Genomic DNA, 23,188 nt, shown 5'->3' with positions numbered 1-23,188 from the left:
GTAAGCAGATGTCTCGCTAGACTGAACACTTCTGAGAGCCAGACATCTCCCAGTCGCACTTGACTCTCTCTCCCACAACGCTCTCATGGATGAGTTAGATGAAGAATTCTCATCGCTGGAGCTCTAAGGCCACAGACCGCCTAGTGAACAAGGGCAACCAACAAGGATGGAATCGCAGCTGAACTGTTCAAGCAGAGTCCCATCTATTGCCACACCTTTTATGACCTTCTCCTTCGCTGCTGGAAAGTGGGCTCTGTTCCATAGATACGGGTTGCCAAAATCATCACACTATATGAAAACAATGGCAATAGAGGAGACTGCAACAACTACTGTGGGATCTCAATCCTTAGTGTCATGGGGAAGATCTTTACTAAGATTATACTTAAAACAGTGCCGTTTCCGTGCCAACAGATCTACTGTGGACATAATCTTCTCCATATGCCAGCTACAAGAGAAGTGCAGGGGACAACATATACCCCTTTACCTTACTTTCGCAGATCTCACTAAGGCATTTGACACAGTCAACAGGGCAGGGCTGTACAAGATTTTGGGAAACAAGTTGGTTGTCCACCGAAGCTCCTCTGCCTCATCTGCTCCTTCCATGACAGCATGCGCTGCACTGTCGAGTTTGATGGCTCCTCTACTGACTGTTTCAGAGTGAAGAATTGAATGAAATAGGGTTGTGTCCTCACTGCCACCACCACCCCGTCCCCCTTATTTGGCATCATCTTCATGCTCCTGGTCTTCATCCCTGCAGATATGGAAGGAGTCTAATTGCACACTAGGTCAGATGGCAAGCTCTACAATCTATTAAGGTTGAAAGGGAAATCAAAAAACACATCACATCCTGATCAATGAACTCCTCTATGCTGATATAAAAGCAAAATACTGCAGATGCTGGAAATCTGAAATAAAAACCAAGAAATGCTGAAAGTACTCAGCAGGTCTGGCAGCATCTCTGGAGAGAGTAGCAGGGTCACTGACCTGAAACATTAACTCTGCTTCTCTCTCCAGAGATGCTGCCAGACCTGCTGAGTACTTTCAGCATTTCTTGGTTTTTATTCCTGTATGCTGATGCTGCACTAGTCATTCACATGGAAACTCAGCTACAAAGACTCATGGACTGTCTCTCCCATGCCTGTAACTTGTTCTGCTTGACTAAGCATCAAGAAAACTATGGTTATGGGGCAAGGTGTTGCCTCTCTGTCCCTGATCATGCTAAATACTTCACTGGAAGTGGTTATCAAATTGTGCTATCTTGGGACTGGTAATCTGTCGCTTGATGCAGAGTTTGATGCACCCAAAGGGAAAGCAGCTACCACATTTGGCCAAGTTGCGAAATGCCCATGGGATAATGCCAAGCTGACCCTTCGGGCCAAGCTGATGGTTTATAAGGCCTGTGTTTTCATCTCCTTGCTGTCAGGCTGTCAAACATGGGTGACCTACAGCTACCAGGAAAAGAAGCTCAAAATTTTCATCTTCACTGTCTGTGGCACATTATGGGTATATCCTGGCAGGACAAAATCACAAATGCAGCAGTCCTCACAAAGGCAGAGCTCCCAAGTGTGTTGGCACTACTCAAACAGAGGTGGCTTCGGTAGATCGGACACGTCTGCAGGATGGACAACAGTCGCATACCCAAGAACCTTCTGTATGGTGAGGTAGCTGAGGCCAGATGACCAGTGGAGCGTCCAAAGCTCCACTTCAAGGATTCTTGCAAGTGTGGCATGAAGGCCCTAAATGCCGACTATCTCATCTGGGAGTCACAAGCTGGCAAAAGAGGGAATGGTGACACATCCTGTGGACTAGCATACACTACCACAATGACCAGTTGCTGTAGCAGCTTGGCAACAGGCGCCAACTTCAAAAACAACTCACCGTCACTTGGCAGCTTCACATGCGGCACTTGTGGCAGAACCTGCCTCTCAAGGATTAGTCTTCACAGCCAACAGCAAAGGTGCATCAAGAGAAGACACTTCACCTAAATGGATTGTTTGCTGCATTTCCATCATTCATATATGGAAGGATGCTAACAACAACCAACCTCTATACAAGAAAAGAAACATAAATCAAAGTATTTAAAAACATTAATTTATTAAACTTACTGTCTGAGATAAAATGCTCACTGCACTATTTGAAAATAGCAAATGTTATTTTTATCCTTTTAATTTTAACCACATGGGAGTTTTTTTTTAATTTAAAGAGTCAATCCTTTTTCTAGACTTGCTGAGGACTACAAGAATAGGAAAATGTTCTCTTGCTGTATCTAATAAGTTTCTTTGCTACAGAAACGTATTGATGCTGCCTCTTTGGAAGTTGAAGCCATAGAATCTGAAATCTTGAAAGATGCCGCACAGCTGAAGACCAGCAAAAAACGTAAGCTTGCTACGACCACTACTGCCATATTAACTTGTGGATGCTTAAATAATTTAACTGTACTGTAAAATGCATGCATTTATTGGAAAATATTACACCTACAATATGTCAATTGACTGCTGCAGTTACAGATTTTATGAATGGAAGCATTTAATATCTGTGCTGTACCTAGGAGGGTGAGACTCTGGTGATAAATATCACCATATTTGGAATGCACCATATTTGATCAATGGGAATACTACTTCACTTATTCCCACAAACCTTTCCTTAAATATCTGTCATTACAGACTGTTAAATTTCAATAAGGTACCATCGTCTTGGGGCTGAGCAGTATACAGTTGACTTTTCCTGTATCAACATTTTCTGGAAAGAAAGGCAAGAAAATGAACTGAAAATGCCGTGTTAACTTGTAGTGAAAATATAGTCATGTTCTCTTCGCTCTTGCTGGAAAGTGTTTTGGTTTTTACTTAAGTGAAAAGTTAACTGCTTGCAAATAACCCCCATAGTCCAAAATTAGGAGCTTGATTTTCCTCTGGCATTGCCTGGTTATTTGTGTAAAAGTCCAAGGAATAAATCTTATAATACAATTTACCTTAAATTAGTTAAGGATCACATAAGAATAGTGCACAAAAGAATTTTACAGCACTGTTAGTCAAATTGCCAAAAGAAATGAAATACCACCCCTTTCTGGATCCACAGAGGATAAATGCGTAACCCAGTGTATGACTGAACTAAAGCTTTTTGTTCACCGGGTAGATGTGTACTGTGCAGTCTTGGGTCAGATGTTCCGATTAACTTTTCTATCAAAATTGCTGATGCTAACAGATCTTTGGTGGATAAGTGCTAACTCACAACACAATGAGGCATACTGCCTTTTCCACACCTCTAGGTCCACAGTATCCTGAACAAGTCTAACCAGCAGATTTGAAAAAAAAACAAAATGCAAATTGGATCGACTTGCCTGGGCTCTGCAAGCTGGCTTGTCAAGGCTTCAGGTTGGACACCCTAATACTGAAGGTTCCCGGGTCTGATCTCTGGAGTTTTTTTTCTGTCTCTCCCCAAGATTTGGCATTACTAGGAGAGGTGATGCCCAATAGTGCACTCCCTAATGGATAGGGTGAACAATGATTAGGCCTGGCTATCTTTTCCTATTCTCTCTATGTATGAATAAATGTTTTAAGTAATTTGAAAAGTATTCCCTGCAGGTAAACACAAATCGAGAAATGACTGTGATGCAGTTGTATGTGAAGGTGAAAATCTTCCTCCTTCGACCAAAGTGCTCCGAAAGGTTAGTGTGTTTATAAATACATTTCATTTCTAGTCGGCGTTTAATGAATTGTAGCCAGTGAGTGTAAATCTGCACTATGCAAGTGAGCCATTACCTAGCAGAACTAAATCTGCAATTCTCATTCTTCTGTTATAAATGTCTATGTTGTCAATTACTTTACTGCAAAACTAACAGGGAGGGTGGGGAAGGATATTGGGTTTTCTCGTGTTCAATGCTCGAGTAGTTTTAGTGTCAGTTAATGGTCAGCTCAAATCTGAAGTCAAACAAACTGCAATCTGCTTTGAGGCAATAGTCACCTTCAGTATGGTTCAAATAAACCTGCTTCTGGGTTTGATCCGTTTTTAAGTCTTTGTATTTCTCTGCTATACATTGGGAGCTGGCTTGCAGCTTTCTATTGCATGGGTTTACAAAGAAAGATGAGAGATCTTTTCTAATGTGTACGTGTATTTGTGTTCACACACATAGGGTTGTTTGACACACTACTGAGAAGAAATGGTTTTGGTATTTCAGGAGGGTTGCTCCTGTATTTGAGAACAGCCTATTCAGAGCTTAACCAATCCCCCCCATAATTTTTATTTTCACCTTTTTTAAATTCTCTTGTACTTGCAGGTTTCTTTTATAACACTAAAGTAAATAGGATTTATAATGGCAAACTTTTAAAAAACTTGTTGCCAGTCCTGGTTAGGATATGTTTATTGTTCATCCCTAGTTGTCCTTGGAATGTGGGCCTTGAACCTCTGCAGTCCTTGTACTACCGGTGCTTCCAGTACAGCATTAGATATGGAATTCCAGGATGTTGACCCAGAAATGGAAATTTGTGTCCAAGTTGAGATGATTTGTAACTTGCAGGTGATGGCATTCCCTGGATATTGCTGCTCTTGTTCTCAGTGGTAAAGGTTATGGGCTTGGAGGTGCTGTAACCTTGGTGAGTTGCTGCAGTGCATATTGTAAGTAATGCTGCAACTGTAGTGTGCCAATGATGGATGGATATTGCAGTCAATAGGGAATCCAGTCAAGCTGACTGATTCGTTGTGCATGATCGTTTACTTGAGCATTTGGGAATTCCCCCATCTAGTGAATATCTGATCACACTCCTGGGTTGAGTGTCTTGTCTTTGAAGGATCAGGGTGGGGGTTGGTGGTCACTGGCCTCTGTACAGTCATGAAGACCCCCCCACCTGCCAAGAATGAGGAGTATTCATTTCATCATATGAACATCAATTTTAAACTGTTGCTGGAGTGAAAAGATCTCTTTTTTTTAAAAAAAAAGAGATCAGCAGTGGCTGGGAAAACATTTGCATGCTAAGAGATGGTGCTCAGAGAGACACAAGAATTGCTCACTGATTCAATTAACAGAGATTGGTCTGGGCAATGGTGATCCACATCTTGTCTGTGTAAGAGACAGCATCCCCCCCACCCACAAAAGCTTTGGAATCATAAACCGCAGGAGCAGTTGTTCCCAAGTAAGGGGTTAGTCACATGACTAACCTGCTGGCCAACTTGGAGTTTTGAATTGTGCTCACGGGTTAGTTTGAAGACAGACTGTAGTTTGCAACTAAACCTGGAACAAGAGAGCCTCTCTCCTGGCTGGCTCTCTCTCGCTTTCTCACGAACCCCCAGACCCACTGCAATCGCTTAAACCTCGAGAGAAAAGACTTCTACATCGAAACAAGTTAAAGCGTGCACTGGGCCCCAACAAACAGTAAGACTTAGCAGCAACCAAAGACTCCACATCGAACTCAAAGGACTGTAATTTCAGCCCAGCTATTGCCTAAACTTTTCCCCTTTATTCTTTCCACTTTTTCTGTCTCTCTCTGCGTGCTTATCGCGAATGTATGCTAGCGTGGTCGCGTTGTGTATTCGTAGTCGTTAACTGAATTAGAGTTTAAGATTAATAAACTTCCACCTTTCTTGTTTAAATCTAAGAAAACCAGTCTGGTTTGATTTCTTTACCTTGCAATTGGAAAGCAGTGAACAAGGATTCACTGATGGGGATCTAAAAACTGTTCGTAAAATTAAACCCTGTTATGGTTAAACCAGGCAAAGGCTGAGAGGGAACCCCTAGACTCTTTTCTCACCCAGTCGTAACAGTACCCAGATTCTACTGTGCTCTTGTAGCTAATGGTTAGCGATTGAAAGTTTAATTGGAGCAGTCAGTGGTGATTCCCAGGATAGTGGTGGTGTTGAAGGTTGGAGAAGTAGTTGGGTCATATGGAGATGGTTATTGCCCACCACGTGGTGCAAATGTGACCTGACACTTGTCATTCCAAGTCTAGATGATCAGGTCCTGTGGGAATATTAATCTGACCTAACCTTTTCTTTTAAATTATTCTCCTATAGGGTAAAAATGGTGTAACCTTCTCAGTTAAAAGCAGACCTCCAACAGCATGTGCTACAGGTACCCGGACTAGAAGGTAAGTATGGACCCCCCAAAAATGTTTATTCCTGGTACAGAAGATGAATCTGATGTTTAATGTCCTGATAATTGCAGTTGACAAGTTTAACAGTTCACAAGTGCTTCTTGGTAACTTTCAGATTTAAGGCCTGCATGCAGCTTTGCTGTGACAAAGCTGATCTTCATAATCCAAGTTGTTTAACTATTGCAAACCTTGGTTAAAACCACTTTTCAGCCAAAGGATACTTTTTTGTAGGCCTCTAGGGTTGCAACCAAGTTATCACTACAAGCAACTTTTTAAAACAATTCTTGGGTTTGGTTTTTCTGTTGGGGTCTAAGTGTATTAATAAGTTACCCATGGAGCCAAGGCTCCTGAAGACAAGCTCTGCAAACAGTGGCAGAGTGTCCTCCTTCTCTATGAAGTCCAAATTGTTCTCCAGCAAGGTTATTGGGCCTTCCAGAAAAGCTAATTAGGGAGCCCCTCAAAGCAAATTAAGATATTGCCTTGTCCTTCAGCTTCATTCATATTCAATCACCAGCTTCCTGCCAAGTATGCGACTGCTACAAGGCAGTCCAGGCTGTCTAGTTGATTTAGAGGGGTTTGTTATATGCCCACATTTGGCTATAAGATATTTCATTTCTACTGGAACCTCTTCAATTGTTGTATGGCTGTGTTTGACAACACAACCACTAGGTGGCGCAGTACTGGCACATGCTCAAATGCAGTCTCAGCGACTGAAACGTCACGGCGACGTCTCCGGCAGCTGCCAGTAATAAAGATGGCGCTGCTCAATTTGACACGATAAAAAGAACAATATGTCTCCTGACAACAGAGCATCATCAGTGCATCTGAACGTTTGCCAGAATGAATCCGCGCATGCGTGCGGTGACCGCTACGCTTGCTGCCTCCATCCTCTTCTCCCCCACCCCCCCACCCCTCCAAACCCAACAGTACCCTGCTCCCTCCTGTGATTGCCACCTCAATTGTCACTTCTCTTCCCTGCAATCGCCACATTCATTTTCAGCTCATCTGTTCGTTACTCACACCCTGCTCGCTCTTTCCTCCCCACCGTTTCTCCGGGCAGTGAGTTGGGAAGTAAGCAGTGAAAGGGAACGGTGAGCTCCCGGGCATGGGAAAGAATGGTGGGATGGAGCAGCGGGCAGACTGGAGCGGTGGGAGGGAATGGTGAGCAGACTGGAGCAGGAAACTGAATGCAGCAATTGAGGTTGTGATTGGGAGGGAGCGACGTGTTTGGGGGGGTGGGTAGAGGTGACCGCTGAGGGATGAGGGAGCTTGGGTTCAAATTGAGCAGCGCCACCTTTGTTACTGGCATCAACCTGAAGTTGCAGACAGTGACATTTCAGTTGATGAGGCTGCGTTTGCGCATCTGCCAGTACTGCGTCACCTAGTGGTTGTGTTGTCTGCAAACGCAGCCTTGTTGTATAGTTCACAATAATGAAACGGTGAAAATCTATCCCAAGCACATGTCGGCATGTCTCTGACAGAGGTGGGTGATAAACTGATCAGGTTAATAAATTTCAGCAGCTTGCATCAAACCGGTTTGACCTCTGCCTGATGTTTAGCTGTGCAATATTTCCATAGAGCCATAGAAAAGCTAAGGCACAGAAAGAAGCCATGCAGCCCATTGTGTCTGTGCCGGCTGAAAAAACTAGCCACCCATTCTAATCCAACCCTCAGCACCTGGTGCAAAGCCTTGCAGGTTACAGCACTTCAGGTGCAGGTCCAGGTACCTTTTTAAATGAGTTGACGGTTTCTGCCTCCACCGCCGATTCAGGCAGCGAATTCCAGACACCCAGCACCCTCTGGATGAAAAAACTTTTCCGCATGTCCCCTCTAATCCTCTACAATCGCCTTAAATCTGTGCCTCGTAATTTCCTCGTAAACCTGATGTTCTGTTGTGATGTGCAAGGAATAACTTGCTGGAGAAAATCGACTTGCATTTATATAGTGCCTTTTAATGTAATAAAATGTCCCAACGTGCTTCAGGGGAGTGTTGTAAAGCAAAATTTGGCACCTTGCCACGAGATATTAGGGTAAGATGACCAAAAGCTTGGTCAAAGAGGTAGATTTTAAGGAGTGTCTTAAAGAGAGACTTGCTCTTCTATAGCACCTTTTTAGGACCACCAGTCATCTGGAAGCACTATACAGCCAATGAATTACATTTTCAAGTGTAGGAACTCTGGTAATGTGAGAAACATTAAAGGAGGAAAGAGATGTGGAGAAATTTAAGGAGGGAATTCTGGAGCTTAGGGTCTTGGCTGCTGAAGGCATGATTGCCAATGATGGAACAATTAAAATCGGAGATGCGTGAGGCCAGCATTAGAGGAGGGCAGATAACTCAGGGTTGTCTGGCTGGAGGAAATTAGAGATGCGGAAGGGGAAAGCCTTGGAGGTATTTGAAAACCCGGTTAAAAATTTTAAAATTGAGGCATTGCTTAACCGGGCGCCAATGTAGGTCAAACGGGACTTGGTGTGAGTTGAGACACGAACTGCAGAATTTTGGATGACCTCTGGGTTAGACGGTAGAATATAAGAGGCCAGGCAAAAGTGCATTGGAATAATCAAGTATAGAGGCAACAAAGAACATAGGAACAGGAGTAGGCCATTCAGCCCCTCGAGCCTGTCCCGCCATTCAATGAGATCATGGCTGATCCACGGCCTAACTCCATATACCTGCCTTTGGCCCATATCCCTTAGTTTTTTGTTAAGCAAAGATATTATCTAACTCAGATTTAAAATTAACAACTGTTCTAGCTTCAACTGCTGTTTGTGGGAGAGTGTTCCAAACCTCTCACACCCTTTGTGTGAAGAAGTGCTTCCTAACATCTCTCCTGAACGGTCTGCTCCTAATATTTAGACTATGCCCTCTAGTTTTAGAATCTCCAACCAGTGGAAATAGTTTATCTTTTATTTAGCCTGTCTTTTCCTGTTAATACCTTAATATCATTAAGGCGTGGATGAGGGTTTTAGCAGCAGACCAGCTGAGGCAGGAACGGGGACTGACCGCTTTATGAAGGCGGCAATAGATGGTCTTAGTGTTGACTTGGATAAATGGTGGAAAGGTCATCTCTGGGTCAAATATGACGTCAAGTTTGCGAACATTCTGGTTCAGCCTCGGGTGTGTGCCATGGAGAAGGATGGTGTCGGCTGGGGAACAGAGATGTGATGGAGGCTGAAGGCAATGGCTTCCCAATATTTAGAAGAAATTTCTGCTCATCCCATACTGGATGTTGGACAAGCAATCTGGAGGGGTCGCAAATGGTGGAGGTCAGGTAGAGCTGGGTGTTTTCAGTGTATATGTGGAAACTGGCATCAGTCCATATTTTCTGGAGTTTTAGAAGAATGAGAGGCGATCTCATTGAAACATAATTTTAAGAGGGCTTGACAGGGCAGATGATGAGAGGCCATTTTCCCTAACTGGAGAGTCTAGAAGTCGGAGTCAGTTTCTTGATAAGTGGTTAGCTATTTAGCACTGATGAGAAATTTTTTTCACTCAAGGGTTGGGAATCTTTGGAATTCTTTACCCAGAGGACTTTGGATACTCAGTCGATTAATATATTCAAGACTGAGATTGATTCCCTTAGTGTCCAAAATCTATGGGTGAGAAAGTGGAGTTGATTTCAGCTATGATGTTGAATGGTGGAGCAGGCTCGAGGGGCTTTATGGCCTACTCCTGCTCCTATTTGTTATAAAGGAATGCTGATCTTTTTGATATTACCCACTCATGCCACTGGACTGCTGATTTTCCAGGAAGTTCTCCAAACAAAAGATGTACCTGACTGCTTTGAAAAGCTTGTACTGTGGAGTTGGATTAGAATGATTAGGTCCTGGCAGCATTATTATTGGGGCAATTTGAGAAGGGAAAACAGCAGTGGAATGCTTTTTCTCCCTGTGTTGTAACTGTTTTGTTAGATTATTTAGTTATTAATTGTCTTTTCAATTGTACAGGGCAAGCCGGAACAAGGGCCTCAGTTCTGCGAATAACAGTGATATATGGGGACCCACACCACTGATAACACCTAAATTTGATTCACGGTCAGTTTACTAAAAGTTCAGTATATCCAACCATAAATTTGAAGTTTTAACATTCCGCAAGTTGAAGTAACTCCTATGGTAACCAAATTGAAACCATTCCTTAAAGTGTGAATTTTTGAGACATTGCTTTACTTGTACGATGCGCAGCTTCCCTCCACTCTGCCCACCCCTGCTAAAATTAACCTTGAATTTTCAATTTTATCTCTGATTACAAAAGCTTGGAAACTTGACGAGTCACTGCAAGGTTCAATGAGTGTAGAAGAGCATGCCACAGCAGCACCAGACATACCTAAAAATGAAGTGTTAACCTGTTGAAGCTACAGCACAGGACTGCATGTATGTTAAACAGCAGAAGCAGAAGTGATGGACAGAGCTAAACAATCTCACAACCCATGGATCAGATCAAAGCTCTGCAGTCCTGCCACAACCAGTCATGAATGGTGGTAAAGAATTAAATGACTAACCAGCGGAGGAAGCTCTATAAACGTCCCTAACCTCAATAATGGTGGAGCTCAGCACGTCTGTGCAAAAGACAAAGCTGAGGCATTTGCATTCCTCTTCAGCCAGAAGTGCCGAGTGAATGATCCATCTCTGCATCCTCCTGAGGTCCCCAGCATCACCAGTGAGGATTTTCGTTGATGATTGCACAGTGTTCAGTACCATTTGCAACTCCTCATACTGAAGCAGTCCATGTCCACATGCAGCAAGACCTGGACAATATTCTGGCTCGGGCTGATAAGTAACAAGAGACATATGCACCACACAAGTCCCAGGTAGTGACCATCTCCAACAAGAGAGAATCTAACCATCTCCCTTGACATTTGGCAGCATTACCATTACTGAATTCCCCCCACCATCAACATCCTGGGGGTCACCACTGATCAGAAACTTAACTGGACCAGCTATATAAGTACTGTGACTTGGAGTCAGAGACTGGAAATTCACTTCCTGACTCTCCACTTGCCTGGATGAATGCAGCTCCATCAATACTCAAGACAAAGCAGCCTGCTTGATTGGCACCCCATCCATCACCTGAAACGTTCACTTCCTCCCCCACTGGTGCACAATAGCAGCAGTGTGAACCATCTACAAGATGCACCGCAGTACTCGCCAAGGCTCCTATTACAGCACCTTCCAAACCCATGACCTCAACCACCTATAAGGACAAAGGCAGCAAACCCATGGGAACACTACCACCTGCAAGTTCCCCTCCAAGTCTCTCTCATTCCTGACTTGGAACTATATCACCATTCTTTCACTTCACTGGGTCAAAATCCTGGAACTTCCTAACAGCACTGTGGGTGTGCTGACATCACGTGGACTGCAGTGGTTCAAGAAGGCAGCTCACCACCACCTTCTCAAGGACAATTAGGGATGGGCAATGAATGCTGGCTTTGCCAGTGCTGCCCATATGCCAAGAATGAATTTTAAAAATATTAAAGTTTTCAAATGATTTTTGTACCACATCGCTGAGATCCTCTGTTTTGTAAATGGTTCACAGGCTGCCGAAGACAACAACTCGCTTCCGAAAAGCGGGGGAGCGCGTGTTTAGCTTTTCAGGAAGCCCGCTCGCTGAACCCAGAGAAATGACCATCAATATCCCAACTGAGGATGGACAGGTGAGCTGAGCTGACTGAGGACTTCGGCATAATTTGTGTAGCAATTGTCTATTGTTTAATGGATGTACTTTGTAGATGAGAATTTCTAGGTTCCATTTATTCCACAACTTGATAGAAAGTTCATCTAAAGTGAAGACTAAATCAAATTTTCCTCTGTTTTAGAATATGCAACTTCTGGCCAGCAAAATGAAGAATACAGATTTAACTCAACTGGACGACCAGACATTGAAAAGTTTTGAGCAACTATCTGTTAGTACTATTATTATACTGAGTGTTGGACTTCAGAATTTTCAAACATATTTTAGTGATTGTACAATAATGGTGTAAATACAACTCATTACTAATGTGATACTTTGCTAGGATCACACCTCTCAATCTCTTGAGCCTTTGTGAATGTCTGATACCATTTTCCATATTCAGTACTGGCTTTGAAAATGCTTCTTGGGCTCCTACATTTCGAATAGTTGGCTTAGATAGCAGTCTTCTGGATTCCAATGGTTTTACTTTAATGTTAGTTGTCTGCAAGTTGAAGGTAAAGTACTTGGGGAAAACTTCATTACCGAAGTGGGTCTCTGCAAAGATAATTGTGCTGTGCTATTTGGGAAATGCTGGGATTAAAATTGGTTGACTCACTAGCAACTTTCTTTCATGTAGAGAAATGTGATCACTTCTGTGCTTGGAAGGGCCTGAGCATGAATTTTTAGGAATTTCCAGTTGTGGGGCCCTGCTTTTAAAATGTTGGATAACAATTTATAAGCATGCAGTATGGGTCATCCTTAAAGGATGCAAGTTGTAGATAGTCAAGAATAGAAGCCAGGAAGATTTTCCCTTGATTTTCCATCTACCCTGAGCTTTTTGAGGAGGTGACAAAGAGGATTGACGAGGGCAGGGCGATGGATGTTGTCTACATGGACTTTAGCAAGGCCTTTGACAAGGTCCCGCATGGTAGGCTGGTCCAGAAGGTTCGAACACATGGGATCCAGGGTGAGCTAGCAAATTGGATACAAAATTGGCTTGGTGATAGGAGACAGAGGGTGGTAGTGGAGGGTTGTTTTTCAGATTGGAGGCCGGTGACCACTGATGTAAGCGCAGGGATTGGTGCTGGGCCCTCTGTTGTTTGTCATATATATTAATGACTTGGATGTGAATTTAAGGGACATGATTTAGTAAGTTTGCAGATGACACCAAAATTGGTAGTATAGTGAACAGTGAAGAAGGTTGTCTACGATTACAACAGGATATAGATCAACTGGGAAAGTGGGCAAGGGAGTGGTAAATGGAATTTAACGCAGATAAGTGTGAAGTGATGCATTTTGGGAAGTTAAACCAGGGCAGGACATATACAGTGAATGGCAGGGCACTGGGAAGTGTTCTTGAGCAGAGAAACCTTGGAGCAAAAGTACATAGTTCCCTGAAAGTGGCAACACAGGTAGACAGGGTGGTGAAGAAGGCGTATGGCATGCTTGCCTTCATCGGCCGAGGCATTAAGTACAAGAGTAGGGACGTCATGTTACAGTTGTACATAACGTTGGTTCGGCTGCATTTGGAGTACTGTGTGCAGTTATGGTCGTCGCACTACAGGAAAGATGTGATTAAGCTAGAGAGGGTGCAGGAAAGATTCACAAGGATGTTGCCTGGTTTGGAGGGCTTGAGTTCTAAAGAGAGATTGGATAGGTTGGGTCTGTTTTCCGTGGAGCAAAGGAGGCTGAGAGGGGACATAATAAAAGTATATAAAATTATGAGAGGCATAGATAGGGTAGATAGCCAGAGTCTGTTTCGCATGGTAGGGGTGATGAAAACTAGAGAGCATAGATTTAAGGTGAGAGGGAGGAGGTTTAAAGGGGATCAAAGGGGTAAATTTTTCACACAAAGAATAGTGGGTATCTGGAATGAGCCGCCTGAGAAGGTGGTGAAGGCGGGAACAGTAGTGACATTTAAGAGGCATCTGGACAGGTACTTGAATGAGCAAGGCATAGAGGGATATGGAATTAATGCAGGCAGGTGGGATTAGTATAGATAGGCATTATGGTCGGCATGGACGCTTTGGGCTGAAGGGCCTGTTTCTATGCTGTATGACTCTGACTGTACCCATCCCCTGCAGATCTGCTAACCTAGGTGCTGAGGTATATTGTAACAGCTACATGGATGTCAAAAAATGCACCACTCGCACTGCTACTTCTATAGCCAAAAATGAAATTGAGATAAATTCTAATTGTAATTTTGTTGGGTAGACTGAGCGGTCGGGGAAGGAGTGTGGAATAAATGTCACTTGAATTACAGCATTATAATTTGCATTTGCTTTTACCTTGTAGCATCAGCTCAATGAAATGTTGAAGACGGGAAGATGAAAGCTGGAGCTGCCAACATACCATTCATGTGAATGTTTGTTTAAAGTATGACATCATTATAATGTGTTTTGATAGTTATTAAAACTGTGTTTTGTTCAAACTATTTTGTTAATAAATATAGCGTTTTTTACAATCTGAAGCAATCGCCCATTGCTGGTTCACGTCAACCACACAAAGAAGCTGTTCTTGCTTCTGAATTTCATGCAACATCTATATGCCAATGAGCCCATGTGCCTAAATATTTTTTGGTATAAACCTTTTTCTACGTTCAGAGCAAGTAAGGGTTAACATACATTATTCGAAAGGTAAGCATTTATTGCACATCCCTAATTGCCCTTTAGAAAGGCGGTTGCGGGCCTCTTTGAACTGCTGCAGTCTGTGTAGTGACCATGGCCATGTTGATACAACTGACTTTCTAGGCCACTTCTGGAGGCTGTTTGGAACCCAGCACGCTTATTTTGTGGGACTGGAGTCACCTATATGTTCAACTGGGCAATGGCGCAGGTTTTTATCCCTAGTGATCCAGTTGGGTTTTGCAAGAAGCTGACAGCTTTATGGACACTTACTGATAGGGGCTTTTATTTATTTATAGATTTTCTTTTTACTGGATTGAAATTTTCAAACTACCATGGTGGGGTTTGAACTCACGTCCTCCAGATTATTAGTCCAGTGACATTTTTGTACCTGTTGACTTGGCGGAAAGCCCTGTCATAGCTCCCTCTGTGCGAAAAGTATTTAAAATACAAATTTGAAGATTTTGCATGTTAAATATTTAACAATAGTACTTGTTCACAACTGCTTCACCTTCTTTGCATTTCTGGGTTGCTTTAAAACCTCCTCACCTGTCTTTTATTAAAAAAAAAGAAAAAAATCTTCTCAACCTGTACATAGAGGCTGAGGTACTAAATGAGTACTTTGCATCTGCCTTTGCCAAGGATGAACATGCTGCATAAATCATAGTGAAAGAAGAGGTAGTTGAGACACTGGATGGGCTAAAATGGATAAAGAGGAGATATTAGGCTGGCTGTGCTTAAAGTTGATAAGTCACCAGGACCTCATGGAATGCATCCAAGGATACTGAAGGAAGTAAGGGAGGAAATTGCAGAGGCACTGGCTGTAATCTTCCAATCCTCCTTACATGTGGGGTTGATGCCAGAGGACTGGAGAATTGCAAATGTTATACCCTTGTTCATAAAAGGGTATAAGGATAAACCTAGTAATTACAGGCGAGTAAGTTTAGAAATGATAATCCAGTGCAAAATTAAGTCACTTGGGCAAGTGTAGATTAATTAAGGAAAGCCAGGATTTGTTAAAGGTAAATTGTGTTTTAACTAACTGAGTTTTTTGATGAGGTAGCAGGAAGAGTTGATGAGGGGGGCACAGGGTTGATACGGTCTGCATTGACGTAAAGGCATTTAATAAAGTGCCACATAACAGACGCCAGCAAAGTTGAAACCCATGGAATAAAAGCACCAGTGGCAGCAAGGGTAGGAAGTTGGCTGAGTGAATGGAAACTGTAGTGGTGATAAGTCGTTTTTGCAGACTGAAAGAAGGTATAGAATAGGCTTCTCCAGAAAATATACAAACTGGGTGGTTTTATTTTAATTAAAAAAAAGTCAACAGATGAAACTCTCCGCCGAACAAAGGCAGTGGAGGGGTACCACCACCACCCGGTAAACGGGACCTGGAACAAGCAGAGATCAGCAGCCGCCAGCCTCTCAATCCGGTGCTGGACCATTGCTTTTCTTGATCTATATTAATGACTTGTATTAATGTACAGGGCAGAATTTCAAAATTTGCAGATCTCATAAAAGTTGCAAATATTGTGAGGAGGATAGTGATGGGCTTATTTATTTTTTTAGAGATGCAGCACTGAAACAGGCCCTTCGGCCCACCGAGTCTGTGCCAACCATCAACCACCCATTTATACTAATCCTACACTAATCCCGTATTCCTACCACATCCCCACCTGTCCCTATATTCCCCTACCTATACTAGGGGCAATTTATAATGGCCAATTTACCTATCAACCTGCAAGTCTTTGGCTGTGGGAGGAAACCAGATCACCTGGTGAAAACCCACACGGAGACGTTGCAAACTCCGCACAAGTAGTACCCAGAATTGAACCCGAGTCGCTGGAGCTGTGAGGCTGCGGTGCTAACCACTCTGCCGCCCAAGGAACAATAGATCCAGGCAGAATAGACATCTTCCTCTGCCTAGGACCGTCACACAGCAAGTGCCCACATCTCCCAGAACTAACTCAGTCCATTAACCTACTGTTACATTTTATGCTAATGAGGGAGGCAGCAGAGATGGGGCTCAACCACCTCCGAGCCCAAAAATTGAAAGAAGTTCGAAGAAGGCTATTGTATGGCTATTGACTTCAGGGAGATATAAATAGGTTGGTGAAATAGCTGGACACATGACAGATGAAATTTAATGCAGATGTGTGATTTTACAGATTTTGGTAGGAAGAACAAGGAGAAACGATGTAAAATAAAATGTAATATTCTGAACAGGGAGCTGGAACAGAGATTTGGGGGTATATGTCCACAAATCATTGAAGGTATCAGGGCAGGTTGAGAAGGTGTTTAAGAAGTCATAGTTAATCCTGAGCTTCATAAATAGAGGCATGAGTACAAAAGCAAGGAAGTTATGATGAACCTTTATAAAACACTGTTTCGGCCTCAACTGGAGTATTGTGTATACCAAAGTAGGGAGGTTATGCTTCAGTTATACAGGGCATTGGCGAAACCACATCTGGGGTACTGTGTACAGTATGGGTCTCCTTATTTAAGGAAGGATGTAAATGCATTGGAAGCAGTTCAGAGAAGGTTTACTAGACTAATACCTGGAATGGGCGAGTTGTCTTGCGAGGAGAGGTTGGGCAGGCTAGGCTTGTATCTGCTGAAATTTAGAAGAGTAAGAGGCGACTTGATTGAAACAGATAAGATCCTGAGGGGTCTTGTCAGGATGGATGTGGAAAGGATGTTTTCCCTTGTAGGAGAATCTAGAACTGGGGTCACTATTTAAAAATAAGGGGTTGCCCATATCAGACAGAGATGAGGAGAATTTTTTTTTTCTGAGGGTTGTGAGTCTTTGGAACTCTCTTCCTCAAAAGGCAGTGGAAGCAGAGTCTTTAAATACTTTTAAGGCAGAAGTAAATAGATTCTTGATAAGCAAGCAGGTGTAAGGTTATCGGGAGTAGGTGGGAATGTAGATTTGAGGTTACAATCAAATCAGCCATGAACTTATTGAATGGTGAAGCAAGTTTGAGGAGCTGAGTGGCCTACTGCCGCTCCTAATTTGTAGGTTCATATATTCTGGGCACTGCACTTTAGGAAGAATGTGAAGGTTTTAGAGAGTGAAGAAAATATTTACGAGATTGGTTCTAGGGATGACACTTCAGTTAGGTGGATCAATTGGAGAAGCTGGGGTTCACCTTAAAGAAGAGAAGGTTGAGAGATTTGATAGAGGTGTTCAAAATCATAAGGGGGGGGGGGGGGCTAGACAGAGTAGATAGAAAAAAGCTGTTCCCATTGGCAGAAGGGCCGAGAACCAGAGGACACAGATTTTAGATGAATGGCAAAATAACCAATGGTGAGATGAGGAAAAACTTTTTTCCGCAGCAAGTGGTTAGGATCTGGAATGTACTGCCTGAGTGTGGTGGAGGCAAATTCAACCATGGCTTTCAAAAGGGAATTAGATTAGCACCTGAAGCAAAACAATTTGCAGGGTTATGGAGAAATGGCAGGGGATTGAGACTAGCTGTGTTGCTCTTGCAGAAAGCTGGGACAGACCAGACGGACTGACTGGCCTACTATGCTGTAACAATTCTATGATAACCAATCCTTTTTTGAGCCAAGTTGAATGGTAGGGAAAGTTGAAAAGTACTTTTTTTATATATATGTAACGCCAACAAAAGTGATTCTTCACACAAATTGCTAGAAATAAAGCAGGAGCATCTGCTATATTAAAGCTCTTAAATGTCAAGGGCTAAAACTGGAAATGTGGCATATCTTGTTTAGATGGTATCCCATGGCAGTCTCTGCTTCTGCAATTAAGTCCATGACTGGAGAGGAGTAGCGGTAGCAGAGTGGATTTTTTAAAAACCTAACTTTTAGATCTTTGGGTATTTGTAGCGCATCCCTCACTTAATATTGCACCAAAAATCATCTTTCTGTACATCTGAGTTATGAAACTGATCAGTTTGGAACAGGTGGCCTGAGGTCTAAGATTTAATAAATCTCCATTGAAATGAATGGAACTGAAGCAGTCCAGTGCTAAAATGTTGCATTATTTCACTTGTAGATGGCAGTATTGTACAGCAGAACTGTCAATGCAAAAATATTAATACACATTGAAAGGAAGTCTAAATAAAAAGTAACACAAGGTACAGAAAAAAAAAGGCAGGTCAGTCACTCAGATGTTTACATCCCACCATGGGACTTCTAACTTTAGCTTTGAACTCTCATTCTTTACTTTCACTTCTCAGTTCACAATCAGGACATAGTAATCCTAATCTGTCTGATACCTAGATAATCTGAATTTTCCTATGTCCCTTTGTAAGTGCATTTTGTCTGCAACGCAAGTCCCTTTCTTTTAACTCGCTCTTCTCTAACTTGGGCCCTTCTCTTCTCTTCTGTCTCCCCTTTATGTTACCCTATTTTTACTTTCTCCCCCCCCCCCCCCCTCCCCCCATATCCTTACCCCACTATTCCTCTAGTTTCCTATTTTTTTTTTTGCTGCTATCCCAGGATTGACACTGTCCTGGATAAGCCCTTAGCTTCCCCTCTCCTCTCTCTGCCTCCTTACTGCAACAACTACATCTGCCCATCGTTCCTACCCAAACTGTTCAAACCCCTTTGTGCCTGACCCCTGCCTATCTCCATAACCTTTTCCAACCCTGAAGCTCTCAAAGTTGTATTTCCCTATCTCTAGCTTCTTGAGTCACTTCCACTCCTTTTGCCCCATTTGTGACGGCTGTGCATTCAGCTATCTAGGCTCGAAGCTCTGAAATTCCTTTCCTAAATCTCTGCTCCTCTCTGTGTTGGAGGTGGGAGCAAGTTTAAATGAATAAGATTTCCAGTGGCTGAAATTTACCTTTTCAAATGCAGTGCCAGGCAACATTTATATAGCACCTTTTAATATAGGAAAACTTTTCAAGGAACTTCATGGGTGTGTAATCACTGTATCAAAGAAAGAGATAGGATGGTGACTAAAAGCTTGGTCAAAGTTGGATATTATGAAATGTCTTAAAGGTGCAAGCATTGATATGTTTTAAAATACCAAACTATGGAATGGATTGTTAAATGAGTAGAGTTAGCTGTTGCTCAGCAATGCCCTGATACATATAACGAAGATTGGTTATAGTTCTCATGTCCTCCATATGTTTGCAAACCTGCCAATAGGTGCTATGCTGGGGTACATAACCATCCCAGCATAAGTTTTAGTTCAAGCTATCTGCTGGTTATTTAATGGCCAAGTGGTGTGATGTGGGTAGTTCCAACTGCTCAACACCCCACGTGATCACAGCAAATGTATTTATATTAGAGTCTACCCCTTGGTATTTTACTTGTCCAATAAACAGACAGCAACAGGTTTTCTTGTACGTTTTAAAACAGAAAACCAATTGTTTATTGATCAATACGCCTTATCCTGAAATTGTTGCAACTGCATCAACTCTTGCATTTGCTCACTCTCTCTCACACACACACACACACACACACACGGCACAAATAAAGAAGGGAAAAAGGAAGGTGGTTTTCAGTGGAGGGAAACATTATGATAAACTTGTTGGATTTTCTTGAGAATCAAGTTCTGGATTGATGCAGGCCTGAGGTGATGGAAAAGTCCTGGGGAAAATTGATGTACAGAGAGATTTGGGTGTTCAGGTCCATTGTTCCCTGAAGGTGGCAACGCAGGTCAATAGAGTGGTCAAGAAGGCATACGGCATGCTTTCCTTCATTGGACGGGGTATTGAGTACAAGAGTTGGCAGGTCATGTTACAGTTGTATAAGACTTTGGTTCGGCCACATTTGGAATACTGCGTGCAGTTCTGGTTGCCACATTACCAAAAGGATGTGGATGCTTTGGAGAGGGTGCAGAGGAGGTTCACCAGGATGTTGCCTGGTATGGAGGGCGCTAGCTATGAAGAGAGGTTGAGTAGATTAGGATTATTTTCATTAGAAAGACGGAGGTTGAGGGGGGACCTGATTGAGGTGTACAAAATCATGAGAGGTATAGACAGGGTGGATAGCAAGAAGCTTTTTCCCAGAGTGGGGAATTCAATTACTAGGGGTCACGAGTTCAAAGTGAGAGGGGAAAAGTTTAGGGGGGATGTGCGTGGAAAGTTCTTTACGCAGAGGGTGGTGGGTGCCTGGAACGCGTTGCCAGCGGAGGTGGTAGACGCGGGCACGATAGCGTCTTTTAAGATGTATCTAGACAGATACATGAATGGGCAGGAAGCAAAGAGATACAGACCCTTAGAAAATAGGCGACAGGTTTAGAAAGAGGATCTGGATCGGCGTAGGCTTGGAGGGCCGAAGGGCCTGTTCCTGTGCTGTAATTTTCTTTGTTCTTTGTGATTGTAGATTTCTCTCGATTGTTCTGTTAAAGACAGTGAGTGACTTCTAGCTCTCACTGCTGTATAATTTAGATGTCAGACTTTTTCGGCAGGGCATGTGATTTCTGGAATGCCAGTTGTTAGATGTTGCTTCTTGTTCCTGGGTGAGTCTCTGTCTCGCTGTTTTATTTAAGGTAAAATTGTGTCACCTCTCACCTCCTGGTTGGAGACATTTTCATCTCTTCCCCGTGGTGATTGCCCAGGATGTGGCTACTTCATGCCTCCTTTGTTTCAGAAGAAGACATTCAATTCTGGAATGTTGTCAGCTGGGTTCTATTAACACCTTTTGGCTTTGGAGATTTTGTCTTTGTCAGACTGTTTGAATACACAAAAGACCAATCCTCTTTTCTTTGGTGGCCATTTTGGACCATTGTTCACTTTTTCAAATAGTGGTTAATTTTTTTAAAGACAAAGTTTGTTTTTCATAACTCTTCAGAGTTAGTCCATTATTGTTGTATCATAGCACTTCTGGTGTGTGTGACATGTAGTAGGTCCTGGGCAGCTGCAGGAATTTCAGCTAAATAGGTGTTTGTTCCATTTTTAAAATAAAATATTTTGAAAGAATGACCTGGATAATAGTTCATATATGAGCAAGAAGCATTTGTAAATGAAGATACTGAAAACATACTTTTAAATATGTAAAACCAAACATAACCAATTTAAATGGAAATGCTTCCAAGATTGCCTGAGAGCAGCAGACCACTAATCCCAGAACCTTGATCCACCAAGTGCTTAGAGATGAAGCTGATCAGTCAGAACAATCAATAGGGCAGTGAATGAACTTGTATGCTGCTTTACAAGTGGAAAAATGAATCTTAAGGAAAAAGAAATGACTTGCATTTCTATTGTGCCTTTTATGATCTCTGGTCCTCCCAAAGCACTTTAGAGTCAATGAAATATATGTTAATGTCAAGTGTAGAGGGGTTGAAGGGCTTCCCTCTTTTCCCTCCTTGCTTTCCCGCAACAGGTTTAATTCTTTGTTAAAGTGGATGTACTGGCCAATTCAGTAGTGTTTGGTTCTTGTTATGATCATAGCAAGTAAGTAATTGGACAAGTTTTTGTGAGTTAACAAAGAAGTTAATTTTATTGTACCTAAACCGAACTAATAAAATAATAAATAACGTACCAATTTTCACTCACACACACAGGCGCTAGAGGTGTACACACACACACAAATAGGTTAAAAGTAGGGGAAAAATAGATTATTGAGTTAGAGTTCAATTTTTAAAAAAAGGTATACCATCTGGTGATTCAGCTGACTTCGAGCTGAATTCAGTGGTCCTAAGGCTTTTAGTTTAAAGAGGTAGATGACTGATTCGGTGAGTCTCTTGAAGATCATGATGCAGATGATTTCCCCCAACGGGGTTTCCGATTGTAGTCAGAGTATGCAGAGGTGGTCAGTCAACAAGCAGAATTTGAAAGCTTTCAAGCTGGAATGGAGAGTCAGAGGGACCCCTCCTCCACTTAGGGTCTTCTCATGTCAGAGTCCAGTTCCTTCTCTGCTGCAGAGAAAACACCAGTTTAAAACCACAGATGGGAAGGGGCTTGTCACATCACAGTTACTCAGTGATTCAAAACATAGCAGTTAGTATTTCACTTGCAAGAAGAATAAATTGTTCCTTTAAACTTCCTGGCTCTTGGTTCTTTCTGGGGAGTTAGCAGACATTTTGTCTCCCTCCTCACAAGCATTGCAGTGTAGGATACAGTGTTGCAAATTAGGTGATCATCTTTAAGCTGCTAGCTAAATCACCTTTTTAGCTGGGCTCTTAAAAATGTCTTTAAAAATATATATATATAAATTCAGATCTCCAGTCAGTGAATTAAAGAAAATTATCATTTAACAGAGCACATTAGTTTAGTTTAGTTTAGAGATACAGCACTGAAACAGGCCCTTCGGCCCACCGAGTCTGTGCCGACCATCAACCACCCACTTATACTAATCCTACACTAATCCCATATTCCTACCACATCCCCACCTGTCCCTATATTTTCCCTACCACCTACCTATACTAGGGGCAATTTCTAATGGCCAATTTACCTATCAACCTGCAAGTCTTTGGCTTGTGGGAGGAAACCGGAGCACCCGGAGGAAACCCACGCAGACACAGGGAGAACTTGCAAACTCCACACAGGCAGTACCCGGAATTGAACCCGGGTCACTGGAGCTGTGAGGCTGCGGTGCTAACCACTGCGCCACTGTGCCGCCCATTAGCATAACATTTTTGAGATGTAGGGCTGGACTTTACCTTAGGCGGATAGGAATTCACCACCGACGGAAAAGCTGACTGCCATGGCACCCGCACCCCACCCCGGGGTGCGGAATGGCCAGCAGCTATCACTGGGCGGTCTTTCATGTCCCCAGCACACCCGCTTGCCACAGATAAAATGCCTGTGGAGAGGGCGTGGGCCCTGAAGTGACCACTTAAGGGCCTTGATTAGCCTCCCCCAGACCACCGTAAAGTTGACCAGAGGCGGGGTGTA

At 42.8% G+C, this 23,188-nt stretch overlaps 1 protein-coding gene across 2 annotated transcripts in view; it reads left to right on the top strand.

The window, feature by feature from the left end:
* Positions 1-14,182, top strand: part of cdca8 (cell division cycle associated 8) — a 29,255-nt gene extending 15,073 nt beyond the window's left edge. For both annotated transcript variants that reach the window (XM_068011158.1, XM_068011159.1), the window contains exons 5-11: positions 2,289-2,376; positions 3,582-3,664; positions 6,004-6,077; positions 10,029-10,115; positions 11,617-11,734; positions 11,897-11,983; positions 14,047-14,182. In XM_068011158.1, coding sequence (XP_067867259.1) covers positions 2,289-2,376; positions 3,582-3,664; positions 6,004-6,077; positions 10,029-10,115; positions 11,617-11,734; positions 11,897-11,983; positions 14,047-14,082 — 573 coding nt within the window. In that variant the 3' untranslated portion in view covers positions 14,083-14,182. The remainder of the gene's footprint in view (positions 1-2,288; positions 2,377-3,581; positions 3,665-6,003; positions 6,078-10,028; positions 10,116-11,616; positions 11,735-11,896; positions 11,984-14,046) is intronic.
* Positions 14,183-23,188: the final 9,006 nt, after the last annotated feature.

The sequence above is a fragment of the Heterodontus francisci genome, chromosome 31 (assembly GCF_036365525.1).
Source record: "Heterodontus francisci isolate sHetFra1 chromosome 31, sHetFra1.hap1, whole genome shotgun sequence".
NCBI lineage: Eukaryota > Metazoa > Chordata > Chondrichthyes > Heterodontiformes > Heterodontidae > Heterodontus > Heterodontus francisci.
The sequence above is the reverse complement of the archived record's forward strand: the minus strand, read 5'-3'. Positions and strand labels throughout refer to the sequence as shown.